Below are 16712 nucleotides of genomic sequence, written 5' to 3'. Positions count from 1 at the left end.
TTTCAGCTGAATTTTAACTGGATGATGAGTAACACAACAAAAAGTGGATGTTCTTATTGTATTATTTTTCAAAGAATTAAACTGTCAATGTTCAGATTGGTTTGGTCCAGTTTGCATTCTGTCAACTATGACATGTGTGTGTCAGAAGCTGCACCTTTCAACCATTTATCCATTACTTTTATCATCGATTGGGTTTAGCCAACTGTTTTAACCATTTATCAGTTATTCTATTACATTTTTTCACAGAATAACTGAATATAAGAGAACAGTAACAATCACATGAAACTGCTGTAGTCACATATTTATTTAAATGATTATTGAGATTTGAAATTAATTGTTATATTACCCCCTTTCTGTTTGGAAAAACGTTATAAGGTAATTTCCATACTTAAAAAAAATTAGGATGTGTTTTTTGATATATATATATATATATATATATATATATATATATATATATATATATATATATATATATATATTAGTAATCTGCAAAAATGAAAAATTAGTTTATTAATATTATAAATATCATTACCACTAATAATTTAGACACGTGTCATTGGTTAGATTTTGAACAGTGTTCTCAGGTGTGTTTCCATGGCTGACTGTCACAGAATCTGACGGGTCACAGATTCCTCTGTAACACCTGTTCACCCGGTGAGGCCAATTTAGCGTCCAAAACTTCATGTTTGCAAACTTTCACTCGGGAAGCTGAGAACAGGCGTCCAGCGATGGAAAGTAAGGACGGAATATTAAAAGGTAACGTTAGTTAATCAGTTCGACGGTTAGCATGTTAACAGTTTAAAGGGCAGAATCAGGTGAACAGTCTTAACCGTTTTTGTACCGTGCATTAGCTAGTTAGCCAAGCAGGGTTAGTTTAGCTAGCTCTTACTTAGTTTGTCGTGATTTAACTTATAGCTGAGTAAGTTAGCGATGTTGTTTTCTGTAACACTGATATTTCCCACTCTGGACATAGATGCGGATAGATTCAGGCTGTCGTGTTATATTGGTTATACAAAAAAAATACCACTAGTTAATTTTAGCTAACGTTAACGTTACCGTGCTAGCTTAGCTGGACGCACCGGTGCTTCGGTACACACACAGCAAATTAACTTCGTAAATTAATGCGAAATAATATGTGTATCGTAATAAAAGGGTGCGCTCCAGTCATATATAGGGGACCAGACTGATGTGGAGATTTGACAGTAACTTGTTAAGAGAATATATGCGGTGTCCGATAATGGATGCATGGTTAGTTTGCTAGCCGGCAGTGATAATAGGTCTGTTGCCTTAATACAGTAAAACGGGCTCGCTCAGTATTACAGTGTTAGCGAACCGAGCTCCTCACTACAGGTGTTTGGGCTACAGGTTGAGAAGCTTTTAAACATGTAAGACAAGATTTGTGACAGTTGTTTTAAAAATTACATTTTTATTTGTCAAACAATGGAAAAGTACAGCTGCTTTGATAACAAGTTAATTGTGGTTGGAAGCTTTTAAAAACACAGGACACGATATAAGACTAAGAAAGTGTTTTAAATCAAATTCACTCCCACAAACTGCAGCTATTATGATTACTGTAATTTACCAAAATGAAAGGCATGAAATATTTCTTGTTGTATTTTGTAAACCAACACTTGAGCCTGCTAAAACTGACAATCAGAAGCTTGTGTTGATGAAAACAGAAGCTCTTTGCCAAATATACATAAATTTGTGGCTGTAACTAATAATTATTGCCCTCCCATTAATGTGCCATTTATTTCATCTACAAGTTGATTAATCGTTTTAACTTTAAAATGTCAGAAAATAGTATAAAGCATTTCTGCCATCAGCAAAACAAAGCATTATTATGAGGGTTTACTCTTTTGTAAAACATGTGCTTTGTGATTAAATCTCGTGTTGTTGACTTCCCTTAAAATCTGCCCTCTCGCTGTGTTTCAGGAGCGAGTCAAGCGGAGTGGTTTTTCACGAAAGCCAAAGTGGCCGTGGCCGTGGCTATAATAAAGAGCAAGCCGTCAGGTTTGAGTGGCAGAGAGTACGCCGAGGCTTTGGCCTGCAAGCTGAAGAAGCAGGATGAAGGCTGGAAGGAAAAAGCCCAGGAGCTGCAGCAGGAGTTGCTGAGGCTGCGACAGGAGCTGCTGATCACCAGAGCGACGTCGAACACCAGGAGCGGCACGGAGGCAGCAGGTAGGAGAAAGTTTTCAGATCCTTTACTCAAGTAAAAGTGCTAATAGCACACTGTGAAAACTTAAAGAAAATCTACTTCTGTTACATGTAGAAGTCCTGCATTAAAAATGTGACGAGCACAAGTATGTTAGTATAATCAGGAAAATGTACTTAAAGTGCTCTCAGATAAATGTAGTGAAGTAAATACTGAAGTATTTCCCTCTGAACTGGAGTGGAGTAGATGTAAAAAGTGTTAAGTACAAGTGCTTGAGTAAATGTACTTAGCTACATTCCACCACTGCAGGTTAGACGGTTTATCATTTGTTGGGGTAAACTGTTGTGTTTATCATAAACAGGTTTGCAAAAGGTTTCACTCTTGAATAAGTGGAAGTTTAAGAGTAATTCATTCAGTGACCTGCAGTTTTACCAGCCAACAGCACCAGCTGAAAGGTGAGCTCGAGTCAAAAAGAAGAGCTGACAGTTTATAAAGATATACAGAGTGTCTTCACTGATGCCTTCAGTCTGAGGAGAGGATGTCTCAAGGACATCCACAGCCTGACATGACACCTCAGAGGAGCTCCGACACTGAGCGGACTGAGGTTAGCACACAAGGCTGCTAATGATTACATACATAATGCTCATGAATGTTGAGTTGTCAGGTTTATAGCTGCTTGTCCCTCCGTTTGACCCGGCCGGTGTGCGTTGTACAAACAGGAGACTCAATATTTCTTCCCACCACACTGGTATAATGTCAGGGTGTAATGATATTTCATGGCCCAGTTTTTCACAATATCAAAACACAACAATATGAACGGTATGTAATTTCTGTTGGAGCAGATGAGTGCAGGGTGGAAGCAGAGCTGTTGTGGAGCAGCTTGTTTGAAATTTGTGTGGTTTTTCACTCCAAGATTCGCCTCCATGAACCAGCTGCATTTAAATCTAACAAGTGTTCTCATTTTTCTGATTAATTAATTAACCACTAAGTCTATAACATGTCAGAAAATAGTGAAAAATGCACATCACAATTTCACTCATCTTCAAATGAGTCACTGGTTTTGGTTTGAAATGCATCTGTTCTAAGTGAGGATGTCAGTTGGTTAATCTTTCTTTCAATAGCCCGACACCCATTAATCTATAACTAACTGGTTAATGTTGATCTGAGAGGGACACTGGACTGCGTCTCCCAGTCAGCACTGATGAAGTGAAAGGTAGTTGTGATGTAGCTTTCGTTTGTGACAGCTGTCCAGCAGTTGGTGGTTAGCTGTTGCTTCTCTGCACCGGCTAGCTCGAGTTCAGCAGCATCAGCCAGGCAACCGTGGAGACAGGAGTGAAAAGGAAGTGAGGAAAAGAGCGAAGGAGAGAATAGGAAATGAGATGTGAAACTTGTGGAGAATACAGGTGAAGACGACGAGGGACAGGAGTTGAAAATGTGTTGAAAAGGAGCAGATGAAAGAGAATAAGATGGGCACTGAATCTTTGTGGAATCATAAGTTCTAAACAGTGGAGCTGAGAGAGCGAAAGAAGTTCAGAATGAAAGGGCAAAGAACAGAGAGAGATCACATAAAGTACTGTAAGATAATAATATAAGTCATTGTTGTTTCTCCTATTATACTGTTCCCTGAAGCAAGATAATATAATTTGTGTAAATGTTCCTCTGTTTGCCTAATATTCAGTTCAGAGGATTGAAGACCACATTTACTTGGCACTGTTGGGATCCTTGATTTGCAATTAGAGCAGCCCAGATTATTGTGGCGTGGATTCAAATGTGTTTCTCAGATAAACATTCATTCTGTGAACTCTGCTCCGGCATAGTATAGCAAAAATAGATTAATTTAGGTTTATGCCAAAGTACTACCCAACCTATGTTAGGTTAATCAAAAATAGTAACATCGGACCATTCTTTCTTTGTTAAGGTGGCAGGAGTGGAAATTAGTCATCCTCAACATTTGTTGTGTTATTTTTCAGAATGATGAAGACAATTGGAGAGCATATAGATATAAGATAAGATGCAGGCTCTACAGGATGATTTTCAGGTTTCCATCTCATTAAGTACAGCTAAAACTAATGCAGCCCTGTAGTAAATCCTCCCTTCATGAATGCGGGTGTTTCTGTTATTTTCCCCACCCTTGTTGATAGAAATGGGGTGAAGAAATCAATAGAAACACAGGATACAATTCAACTGCACCACAAACAACAGCCTCCAAAACGACATCTCTATAGATGATAGTTTTTACTAAAAACTGTCTGCAGAGTCCTCAGTGTTATTGTTTCAGACCTCTGATCTCATGTGAAATTGACATATAGACCTAAATTAATTAGTTTTTTCCTTTTATTTATTTAATCCATTTATTTTCCGCTGCCTACCCAGCTCCCCCGATTGCTTAATGATTCATTAATGGTGTTATTTGTAATTATTGTTATATACAGCTGGCAGGTACTGACAAAAATGTGCTATAAATGTCAATAAATTGGTAAATAGCTCCAGGCCGTATTGCTCTGACTGGTTTTCACTGATATCTTTCATACTTTGGCTGGTATGGGCATGATTATTTGGTATAAAAATTAAAAATATGTTTACTTAAATTTATGACTTGTGCACACGATATGAAGTGTGTATGTATTTGTACTTGCAGCTTTCCATATCTCCAGTATTTAAAGGTTCCTCTCACTATTGTTTATCTTCCCTCTGTCAGTGAAGAAGCTGCTGCAGGCTAAATATCATGACTGGTGTAAATTATGTCATAATTCATTTCTTAGGAAAATGTTTCAGTGTTCCCCAGCAGAGAATTTGTCATTTTGAAACAACACCCCACTCCTTATAAAACACACACCCAGTTATAAATAGCGTAGCCTTTATGACAGCACTTGTTTCAAGGAAAACACTCGTCCTCCTAAATCTAAAACCTCAAGGGCTGAGGGGAGACATTTAGCACCGCAGCCCACGGAAATGATAACCAAGGTCCACCTGTTCATGGAGTTATGAGCTGCAGCTGCTATAATTTTGATTTTTAGAAGCCCACTGGTGGGATTTTAGGGGCTTAAGATACAGCGAAGGATCATAGTCTACCTTCACACATGCTGGTCTGAAAGGCATTGAGACTGACTCACTGAAATGCATATTTGTGTGAAAATACAGGCAGCACCATCATTCAGTTTCATTCCCACTCTGGATTTTACCATAATGTCTTCAGCAGTGATGTGGCAACACAGCAACAATAAAGTTACAGAGAAAATGAGGGTATAATTTTGCACAATTTTAGAAGTGTGGTCCAAATGTTTTGATGTTTATGATTTTTTGTGAAAAGAAAAATATTCAGTGTTACAATAGAACCATAAGAGGACTGAAGCAGAGACTGAAATATAAACACTGGTTTATGAGACACCAGCGGCTCGCTCACAGTCTGCTCTTATGACCGCAGGGATTAGATTGGAAAACTGTAATTATGTACTTTAATGATGATGGTTTAATTATATGATCACTATTATGAATGATCATTTATACAATAAAACAATTGTGACTCTTCTGCCAATATTAAATGTGTTTGGTCAGTTTGCCCTTAACAAGTCCCAAAGCCCCTTTATGAAGGGGGTCTTCTCTGATCTGATTTCATTTACCACCTGACCTTCAGTTACCTTTTTTGTTAACTGAATTTGTTGAGAATTATTAGTTCACTTTGTCATGGTGACACGTTTCTCCCTATGTGACCTTTATTGTGACGTGCTAATTAATCTTAGCGATTGTTAACATGGGTGAAATTCCAGATTTAACTGGACAAATATAGAGAAAAGAAGGATGATGCATTAAAAACACTCTCTGGTCAGGTACTTTATCACAGAACTGGCTCCAGGAAGCAAAACTCCACACACAGATTCAACATAGAGTCTGCTTGATAAACAATCCTATCAATAGCCTAGTGACACCCACGCTGCCAGGGTCAGAAGGAGAGGCATGTGTGGCTCTTTTTAGCTATCATGTCCTCTGCTCTGGACACCAAAATCCAGTCAGAACCAGTTTACAACCAGCATATCTTAGAAATTGAGAAACCCCAAACCCACCTCTTCTAATCTGAACCTCCTCTGACATCAGAGGTCACAGCGGCCTGTTTCAGTAATTCAATGCAGTTAGCTTGGTGCTCCTTCTCAGGCTCTATCACATGGTTTATTCTAATGTGTCTTAATGATTATTGATAACCTGACCACCTAATAACTTAGATATTACATTTATATGCTTTTTAAATGGTTTTACCAAATAAGTTCTGAAAGAAATGTGCTTGTTACCTTAGCATATGTACGTGATTTAGATCAAACAAGACTGCTCCAGCTCCTCATTGGACTTGTTTTTAAAGCTAATTTTTCTGTGTAAAATCTTCCAGATCATGACGACACAGCGGACTGTGCTTCGCAGGACATGTTTGATCTAAAGCGTGAGGCGTGCAGTGCAAACCCTCAACCAGAATGTGACTCAGAGACTCCTGAACTCCTGCAACAGGACGCCCAACCTGCCGTCTCTTCCCCTCAGCTTCCAGTTCCCTGCAGTCATCACAGATGTCCTGGTGAGAGGCCCATGATTCCTCATGTGCAGTTCCTCCAGACGCTGTGCGCCCTCCACCGAGTGGCAGGGAACAACAGAGGCCTGGAGTCACTCTGGTTCCGCCCTGATGGGGATGCAGGGTCAGTGTTGGTGGACTCTGTGTGCCAGCTCCTGGACTCGGTGGTGGCTGCATGCAGGGATCCCCCTCCACTGGGACCTCCCGACCTCATCCTGCAGGCCTGCCAGGTCACAGCCCGAGCAATGGACCTCTTCTGCTCTCAGAAGCTGCCGTCTGTAGAGTTCATGAGACGGGTGGAGGAGTCACTGAGGGAGCTAACTGGGATGCTGCTGCACTGTAATCAGCTCAGTGGGGTGAGTAATGGGATCTGTGGGGAGGGGATGTTTATATACACACAGTATTTCCTTATCAATGTCCACAGCTGGAAGATTACAGGCTCATTAGAGCAGTTCATTAAAGGGAGAAGTTGATCTGGCCTTTTTGATCAGATATATTAACATACAAACAGTCCTGCGTACCAACTTCCTCTGATCATTTTCACGCAAAACTGAGTGAAATCAGACTTATGTGTTTACGTGATCAAGTAGATGGAAATATACTATTAACTATCCATAAAGCCACATTTGCATATATGTAGTTTTAATGTGTGAACTTGCTGGAAATAATGAACCTTTGCGCTTGATGAAACATCAACCTAGATAATGACATTTTTCATTCAGTTGTGGATAAACAATATGTCATTACAACTGGTCCCTTGACATTACACTGTAGAGTCCTCAGTTTCCATAACGAGAGATTGTGCCAGATCCTTAAAAAGCAACTTGTAAACAGAAATTCATACTGAATTTGAAAAAACTGCAGTAGCTTTCCTGTCTGGGTCCCTCACTTAGACGGCTGCCCTCACCCATGGCCGTTATTTCTCCTTGTTGTTGTTGGCCCCTGGTCTCTCAGTTGCCTAGCAGGAGCAAAAGAATAAGACTGTGGTCCATCAAACGTGTGTGAATGTGTATTTTCAGCCTCATCATGCTGACATCTTATCTCGTCATCATCTCTTGTAAATGCTATTGAAGTTCCCAGTGAAGTCAAAATCAATGTTTAAATGTTTCAATCACGCATTCCTTGCATTGTATTTTATGATGCTGCCATGGATGTATAAAGAGAATGATGCCGCTGCAGCGGAGTGTTTCTGGTTTTCGCTCTGATGTCCCCTGGCTGCTCTGCCTCAACTCTGGACAAATACCTTGAGTTATTAGTAAAGTTACCAGTAACTGCTGCTAACTGGCATCCTAATGGACAGATACTGTGTCTTTACTTGCTGCTAAAGTAACCGCTATGCTGCTAAGTGTGCTGCTAGTGGTCTTGTGAGCTGACTCAGCCTCGGGGTGCCACAGGCCAAACCCAAACCTTGCTGCTGTATTCCCTGTTGTCAAAGTGGCCTCTATTGGTCTTGGAGGCTGTGTTCACTGGCAGCTTCCAGTCTGGCCAGAGTTTTTTTACAAAAAACATGCAAGTATGCATAGACAACTAGTGCCCTGCCTGCTGTTTCAACAGCCTCTGTGGTCAGCATGAGTTCATGACCATTAAAGTGCACATCAGTGACAGAAAAAAAATCTACTTTTTCCATTTATTTTCCAAGCCAAGGACACCTTGGCTAGGCCAAGAAAAGCATAAGGTTGCTGCAGAAACTCTAAAGTTTCACTATATAGACACTGCAGATTTCTCTGTGGTAATTTCACCATATCGGTCACAAGCTGTCACGCTATTGTTGCCACTGAACATCCCTTGGGTAGTTTCAGTTCTTTCCAAATAAGGCTTAAGGGGCTGACATGACAGTTGCAGTAGTTAGCTACATTAACTTTGCCCAAGTGAAGTTTCAATACTACCTGATTTCCCGTGAGCACCATTAAAGTTTCATAATATTGTATTTTCAAGGCAAGAGAGGACTATTGGTGTTTGTGTAAAAATATGTGCTGACTCAGCTTAATGTATTCAGCCGCTGCAGCTGAGAGCTTGTAGGCAAATGTGAAAATTGATCATCTGCCCCTTAGAACTGAATTGGTCTTGATTAGAGTAAAATGGGCCAAATACGTTCTCTGCGTAAACATTATCTTTATAGATTCAGAAACATCTGTAAATAGGATGAAAAAACACTAGAGCTGCAACTAGTGATTATTTTCAATCATTTTCCCTTCCCTAAACAGGAAAATTAGTCATTCTATAAAACGACAGAATGTAGTGAAATACACTTATCAAAGTGACATTTGCTTGTTTAGTTTAATTTGCTTTTGTTTAATCAACCACAAAACCCACAGATACTCAGTTGACAATGTTATCCAGCAGAGAAGTGCAGCAGATCCTCACCTTAGAGAAGCTGGAATCTGAGAATGTTTGACATTTTTGCTCAGCAGCTCAGTCAAAGCTCTGCTTTGTACTCAACAAGCAGAAGTAATGTGCACAAGGCTTTAGTAAGTGACATACATGGTATCCAAAGACTTTACAGGGTTGTCTTTCTTTTTGTCCAATCCAATACAAACAAATACTACTGTGAGGCTGTACTTGGTGACAATGGCGCCTTGAACTAAATGCTAATGTCAGCATGCTAACATGACCACAATGACAACGCTAACATGCTGTTCAGAAGGTATTTTGTCAGCATGCTAGCATGCCCACAATGACAATGCTAGTTAGCATGCTCACATTTGATAATTAACATTAAATATGAAGTACAGCTGTGGCTGATAGGAATGTCATTAGTATTACAGGTATATAGTTCATGAAATAAAGTTTTGGACTAATTAGAAACTTTTCCTGATGATGGTGCTAGAGGGAAAGTAGAAGGCTGAAAGTTATTGTGATTCATTCTAGGGGAACATCAATGTGCAAACCAGATTTCTTACAGATCCTAAAAATAGTTAACATTTTGCTCAAAACCATAAATATCAACCATTTGGTGGCGCTATAGGAAAAGTCAGGGATCACCAAAGCCGGTATGATTCATCCTCATGGGAAATATCTGGAGCAAGTTTCATGGTAATTCTTCCAGTAGTTGTTGAGATACAGTCTTTCCTTCTGGACCAAAGTGGTGGGCTGACACAGGCCAATGCTGCTGCCGTGGCTATAAACACAAGAGAAGTGTAAACACTAGATTACACTTGGTTAATGTTCCTGAGCTCGCTGCTGTTGTATAAAGATGAGAAGCTGCTTTTGTTCACTTAAATGAATGGGTCTAATGAAAGGAACACTTGCACTAATGATTACTTATAACTCTCTCTTCTGTACCAGCGAAAGTGCTTCAGCCTGTTGTCATGTACAGATTCGCTTTCTCCACGGTGGAAAACAGTTGTTTGACTTGAGAATTGTAATGCATTCATCTGAATGGACTTAAATTATGCTAAAATGCAGATTTATAAAAAAGTAATATTTTAGAGAGAGAGAGAAGCACAGCAATGCCAATAATAATACGTTTTAATAATAACAGAAATACAAATAATAATTAAATAGTATTGATAATACATGTGTATGGTATGTGAATGACGGTATATTTCCATATTAATGGATGATAGTGTATGTGTAAAATAACATTAATATGTATACAATAACAATAGAAATATGATGAATAATAATAGCAGTAGGGGCAACCATGATTCATGAAACCTGCGAGGCGAGAAAGCACAAGGACTCCAGGGAAGAAGCCAAGTTAGTAACATGCATTAAATGCATTAACGGGACATGAATGTGTACAGATGGAGAGGAAGAGAGTGGAGCTCAGTTTATCATGGGAAGTCCCCCGGCAGTCTGATCCTGTAGCAGCATAACTAGGGGCTGGTCCAAGGCGAACCTGAACCAGCCTAACTGCAAGCTTTATCAAAAAGCGTCTCTTACATGTAGGGAGGGGGTCTGCATCGGGGAGGACACGAGACAGCCAGTATCAAACACACCGCTTCAGACGCCATGTTTGTTTGCATTTTTGTGAATGAAACTTGAAAACAATTTACTTCACACAAGCAAACCTCATGGAAAAGATGATTAGGGTAAGGATAGGAAGCTGCATTAAAGCCCAACGTCTAATACATTTAAGTTTAAATATGGCACCATTATAGCTGTAAACTGTATATACACAGCGCTAGAATGGACAGATTAAGAGACATTCAGAAAAAATGACGGTGACTAAAGGGGGGCAGGGCTTAAATATGGATCATTGTTGTTCACATATTTTCTGTTGATTGGCTCATCAATTAGTCAGCTGATTGTTTCAGCACTAAAATATGTAGCACATTGTGTATAATGTAATATGTTGAATTAGCCAGTTAATGTTCTTATTGTCAGAAGTAAAAGTTATTCAAAATCTGACAATACTGGGAGATGTGTATTTGATTGTTAAACAAACAGCAGCTTGTCATCATTTTGCTGTGAGAAACCACATTCAGTAGCTTTCTACCTTCCTAATATATCAGTTTATTTCCCACTCAAATGATGTTGAGAGTATTTTTATTACGACAAAGGAGTGCAGTATCCTGTATTACTAGGTTTTGTCATCATTCACATCTTGCTGAGCCCAGAAAGGGTAAAATTGCATTTGCAGCGGGTTGTCAAAGTCACTTTGGAGTCGCCTCGCACATGTTACCGTCATGACAGGGCTCACCAGCTGGGAAATGGAGATGAAAGTGAGCCTGAGTTGATAAGGATGAAGTTATCCCATCTGGTTCCAGCTGTACTAAATGCTCAGAGAATGGCTTACCCACCTCAGATGGCTGCAGGCAATTTCCTCTTTATAGCAAACTCCTTCTCTGTTCGTCATGACAAATGGTGCTAGAAAGTTGCGTTTTCTCAGAGATGTTTAGCAGTTGTCAATGAAACTGATGATAGCGGTGATGAGGGTGTTGAATAATTTAAATTCAGTGAGGACTTCCATTAACACAGCACCAGTCTGTCTCTGAGAAACTTTTAATGTCCACGCAGAGGCAAGTTGTCTTATAGCCTTATAGGACAGGTCGCTTAGAGTCAGACAAGCAATTACAATAATGTGGAGCAAATCCAAAGGGCAGGAATGCCATTAGTTGGACTCAGTGTGTGTGATTATTATGGAAGGACAGTACTTAATTATTATGTGTTATTATCCGTGACTTTTACATATAATGGTCATAGATTCAGATGTGATGAATAAAACATTTGAATTTAAGATATTCTGAGGTCAGATTCAGAAAACACATTTTACTTGATGTCGCAAAGGCAGGTTCTCAGAAGGCCTCATTTTGGAGAAGTGGTGGAGGGGGGGTTGCCTCAGGGATTCTGATTCTTGCTGAAATATTTGTTAATGTTTGGTTGTAAAAGCTTGCATTATGGAGAATACAAAGAACGATTCTTTTGTCCGCTGAGGTGGAAAATTGTCTTTTCCTCACCATTTCAGGGAATGGGCACTAAAGCATACAAACCCAAAGAAGAGCAGATGATATTTTTAAAGCATCGTCAAAAAACTGGCCAGCAAATGGCATCAAGAAAAAGACGAAACAGAAGATATTAAAATGCTGCACAGCTTGTTAGTGTTGGGAGTTTAGGATAGGGTTGGACGATTAGACAAATATATTGACTATCAGCGATTTTTGCCATTTTATTTGGCTAATTTAATGGTCTGCCACAGAAGAATGAGTGGTCAGATATAGACTCTCATTCAGCAAGCTAACCCAGTAGCACAAAGAGGCTGCAGGGAAATGTCGAGTACAGCTAGAATGTTTCAACGTATAACTCTGTGAATTAAGGGGTTTATTTTGACCAGTTCAGTTAGAACAGACTTTGTTATAGAAGGTCACATGCAACTGAGAGTAGAAGCTCTGGCTGACGATTACATCCATAGACTGAGCTGTAGCCAGCCTGTAGACTTCTTCAGTATCTGTGGACATAACAGAGAGAGTGGCTGCTTTTGTTTTCTCCTCAAAGTTTCTGGTGCTTGTGGAGATCGTTGATAGTAAAAACAAGTAAAAGAAAGACTAGTTTAGCAAAGTCGCCTCCACTGTGATCACCACACTCTATCTCAGTGAATGAAAGAGCTAATTATTGCACAGCTGTAGTCTAACTTTCCCACTGTTTCCCACTGTCAATGAAAGCATGTAAGCAAAGTCACTGTGGGTAATATAACTTAAACAAAATATAGCAAGCTCACTCACAGTACATCCTGAACTGCACCATAGTTACCTACAGTATGCCCCCTGTTAGCCCCACACATCAAGTATACGGTAAATTCATCTTAACTGGTGGTTCATGTAATCCAGATGTTATCATAGTTGCTGGTTTGTGAATTCCAAATGCTGAACACGCCATCATCCCAAGTCGCTTGTGCTTTAAATTGATATAGTGCCATATTGAAGTGGAGCATTTTTTAACCCTCACAGAACCAACTCTGCAAAGATCGTGAAGTAGCTGGAATCTCCGTGTAATGGAGCGATTCCTTCCGTCCCACATGATATAAACATGGCATTTCAACAGTTTGCCCACAGTGCGAGCACCATTTAGCCACAGACAGGCTGCATCTGTAATCATTTCTGTTGTCCTTTTATGACAAACTCTGAGACTCCCTTGAGATTTGCCAGTAAATTTATGCAGACTTGCACCTTTTCATCAAAGCACCTTATCGAGTGAGCTCTGTGTTTGCAGTGAGATTGCACTATTAAAAGTAAAAATTCTCGTTTTTGATACCAGCACTGTTTGATATTACTCATCTGTGATGCTCAGTGCATGTGTAATTAATGTTTGTGATGTGCTCACTGTCCTTCAGCCTGCCTCATCTTGTTTTACTGAGTTTAGTGAGTTTCATTTTACCCCCCCCCCAGTCTGTATTTTGACAAGGCCTCAGTGGAGGGGTGTGAACTGTTGCTCTGTGTTAAATGTGGGCCTGTACAGGTGTAGAAATACCTTTTTAAATGTGATCATTCAGCTGTGGGTGATATGGCTCACTGACCTCAGCTGTAGTTGTTACTCAAAATGCAACACCTTGTGGCTGCATTGCATTTGGTCTAATGACACCACACCATGCCTGCAGAAATGGGTTTCTCTGTCTTTTCTATTATGGATGACCCCATGTCTGGTGGGTGAGCTACAGACCAAAATGGCAACTTTGGAAAAAAGCCTTTTCACATTGATTCTGAGGAGCTGGAAGTGAAACCTGATGTTAAAGACTGACAGACTTTTAGATATTTTAAACATTTTTGAACCAAACTGACAAGTTCCTGGTTCTGTGATATCATTTTGTCTGTGTTTGACAATAGTTACCCATTTGAAGAAAAATACATGTGTGTATGCACCAAACAGCAAAATGGGCTAAAGAACTACAGTGCTGCTAATAGTCTTATTGTGAAAAGATGCATGATTTTGTACGTTAATGTGAAGCATCAGCAGTCTGAGTTACTCAAACCATGTTCCTGGCCTTAAAGACACGGGCCATTTAGGCCTAATTATCTAGGTATTGCTTGATATTTTTACTCCAGCCATGGCTCCACTGAAAAAACACAGAACTTTACAAGAAAAACATTGGAAAAAGAAATTACACAACAATTTCAAGATTAAGAAACATAAATAAATATAGTAATAGTGAAATATTTCTGGAATATTTCAGGGCAGTGAAACAGGCAGCTGGCAGTCATGGTGGCCATGCTATGTTGTTGTTGTTGTTGTTGTTTTCTTTTTGTTTTTTCAGTGTAAGCAGTGTCATTATATAGCCTGACTGCTGTATGCCAGTTTTGAGTTTCTCAGCCTGCTGGTCTTGGCCATGGGACATGTCATCGGCCTTTATCATCCACACATTAAATGACACAAACTTATTTTTAGTCTTCAGCTGACAGCTCAAATATTTGGACACTTTAGCTGCTGTCACCCATCACATACAATTTACATGCACTTTAACTATTTATGTAAAGGGCTTGAATTTGAAATTCCATGGGCTTTCAGGTGATTACCCTTCAAAAACACTTGAAACCATTTCAGTTGTTCAGCCTGAACTGACACTTCAACTGCTTAAATGTTTCATCTTAAACTGCAACTTTCGACATCTCACATGCAAACAGTTAACATTTTAATGCATAGCTTGTGTGGATGTGTGTATAGCTTGTTGATGCTACATGCAAAAAGTGGGTTTTCACACATCGACGTTCTGACTTTGACCACAGAGCTTTGTTCACCACATTAAGCTTTTTCTGTGTGCAGTAGATAGCCTTCTCACATTTTTTTCTTTAAAAAATGATCCTTGAAAATTTGCATTCTCTCCAAGTTGCTCAATAAGGACATTGCAAACGACTTTGAGGATACCCGTTAATGAACTCTATATATTTCTGACTTCCAGTGAACACTCCATTGCTCTGCCAGTCAAACTGATTGCCCGGGATTGTTCAGATATGGAGGCGAGGTCAGAGATGAAGGGCAGGGGTAATTATAACACTGGAAAGACTCCTGAAAAGATCAAGCAGCGCCAGCAGAGGAAGACGACCTCTGGGACACGATTCTAAAACATTCTGACACCACACTAATCTGTCAGACACGCTGTTCAAAAACAATTTTCTATGTGGAGTGGGATAAGATTGTTTGGGATACAGCGTCTTGATGAACCAGTGAATTAATCTCCAGTGTATTTTGTTGCCTCTGACAATATGGAGAGATAAATAAGTGCATTGTGATTATGTAGAATTTCTACTGTTCAGTAGTTGTAATAGCTTCACCCTCGAGGCTTATTTATCTGAGTAACTAAGAAACACTATTTAATGTTAGTTTTGTCACATCTGGCCACCTTTGCCACCAATCAGATCACTACACACGTGCCTTTTAAAATTGCTGTAAGCAATATTTTCATATTGTCAATGGATCACATGACTTGTAGTGATGGGCTCATTGTTTTGTTTGCAACAACTTTACTGCTTTGGTTCATTCTCACCACGCTCATCGACCGTGTTTCCAGCACACAAGCTCAGATAAACATGCTCTACTACCTGTGCATGAACAAGCAGCTGACAGACACAGCCATTGACCAGCTGGTGAATAAAGTGAAGCATTTAGCAGCTGAAGAGGCAGATATTTCCATCAGGAGGTGGTAGAGACCAAAATGGAGAGCGTATAGTGGACTTAGATTTATCAGATGGACACAAACACGACTCTAAATGAATGATAATGTTTTGCCACGTCTGCAGGATGCGTAAATAGGCAACTGTGTGCCTGAAAATGGATTATTGTGTCAGTGTTGTGCTTGCAGCTTGTTTCTCCTGCCCTCAAGTGGCCAAAAAAAACAGTTAATGCAGGTTCAAGTGTTGACTTTCCAGATCGTGAGTGATTTTATGGTCTTACTTTTGTGATCTAGTTCTAGAAAACAGTGAATCATTAATTTTATTCACATTGCAAAGTATTTTAAGGGGTTTTCCAAATGCGCCAATGGTTAATCCTGACTTTGTATGTTCATATAGAGGTATTTGTTTTAAATTATTACAATCAATTGTCAGAATTCTTGCTTATGCTTTCTTGTTTTCCACCTACTCTTGGTTGTCAGATAAAGTAACTCGCAGTTAAATTCAATGTGAATTGTTGCGTTATAGCAACCACGAGTGTACCGAGAGAGGAGTGTGTCCATACAATTGCGCTGTAACTCTATTTTATGTGACATGCCATTTTTCCTGTAAAGGAAGAGGGAAGCCAGTCAGTCCATGATGGTCTGTACACATGAATCACAGGCCCAGGAAATTAGGTTGTGGTGAAAGGAGGGTGGAGTGCACTGCCGTCGCTTGAGTTTCTGATATGTCGTGCACAAGCTCATGTATTTCTGCTCCAGTCATGCAGGAAAGGATGCGATACATGTTGCTGTACATAAGCCTTGTCTGAAGTGATTTCTCATTTTAACCCTTTATATTGCTTCATCTCAAACATCGGTAGGATTTGGCCTGTCCTCAACAAGGAGGCAACCCAGGTGCTTGTAATCCCCCCTCCCCCTAAATACTGAAACTGGAGACAAAAAACGTCCAAATTGTCATTGAT

At 39.7% G+C, this 16712-nt stretch overlaps 1 protein-coding gene across 1 annotated transcript in view; it reads left to right on the top strand.

Annotated features, from left to right (window-relative positions):
- The first annotated feature begins 728 nt into the window (after positions 1 to 728).
- The window catches only part of mei4 (meiosis-specific, MEI4 homolog (S. cerevisiae)), a 53077-nt gene continuing 37093 nt past the window's right edge, over positions 729 to 16712 (top strand). The window contains exons 1-3 of the mRNA XM_041959366.1: positions 729 to 756; positions 1936 to 2181; positions 6534 to 7063. Coding sequence (XP_041815300.1) covers positions 729 to 756; positions 1936 to 2181; positions 6534 to 7063 — 804 coding nt within the window. The remainder of the gene's footprint in view (positions 757 to 1935; positions 2182 to 6533; positions 7064 to 16712) is intronic.

Source organism: Chelmon rostratus, chromosome 18 (genome assembly GCF_017976325.1).
Source record: "Chelmon rostratus isolate fCheRos1 chromosome 18, fCheRos1.pri, whole genome shotgun sequence".
Lineage (NCBI taxonomy): Eukaryota > Metazoa > Chordata > Actinopteri > Chaetodontiformes > Chaetodontidae > Chelmon > Chelmon rostratus.
The sequence above is the reverse complement of the archived record's forward strand: the minus strand, read 5'-3'. Positions and strand labels throughout refer to the sequence as shown.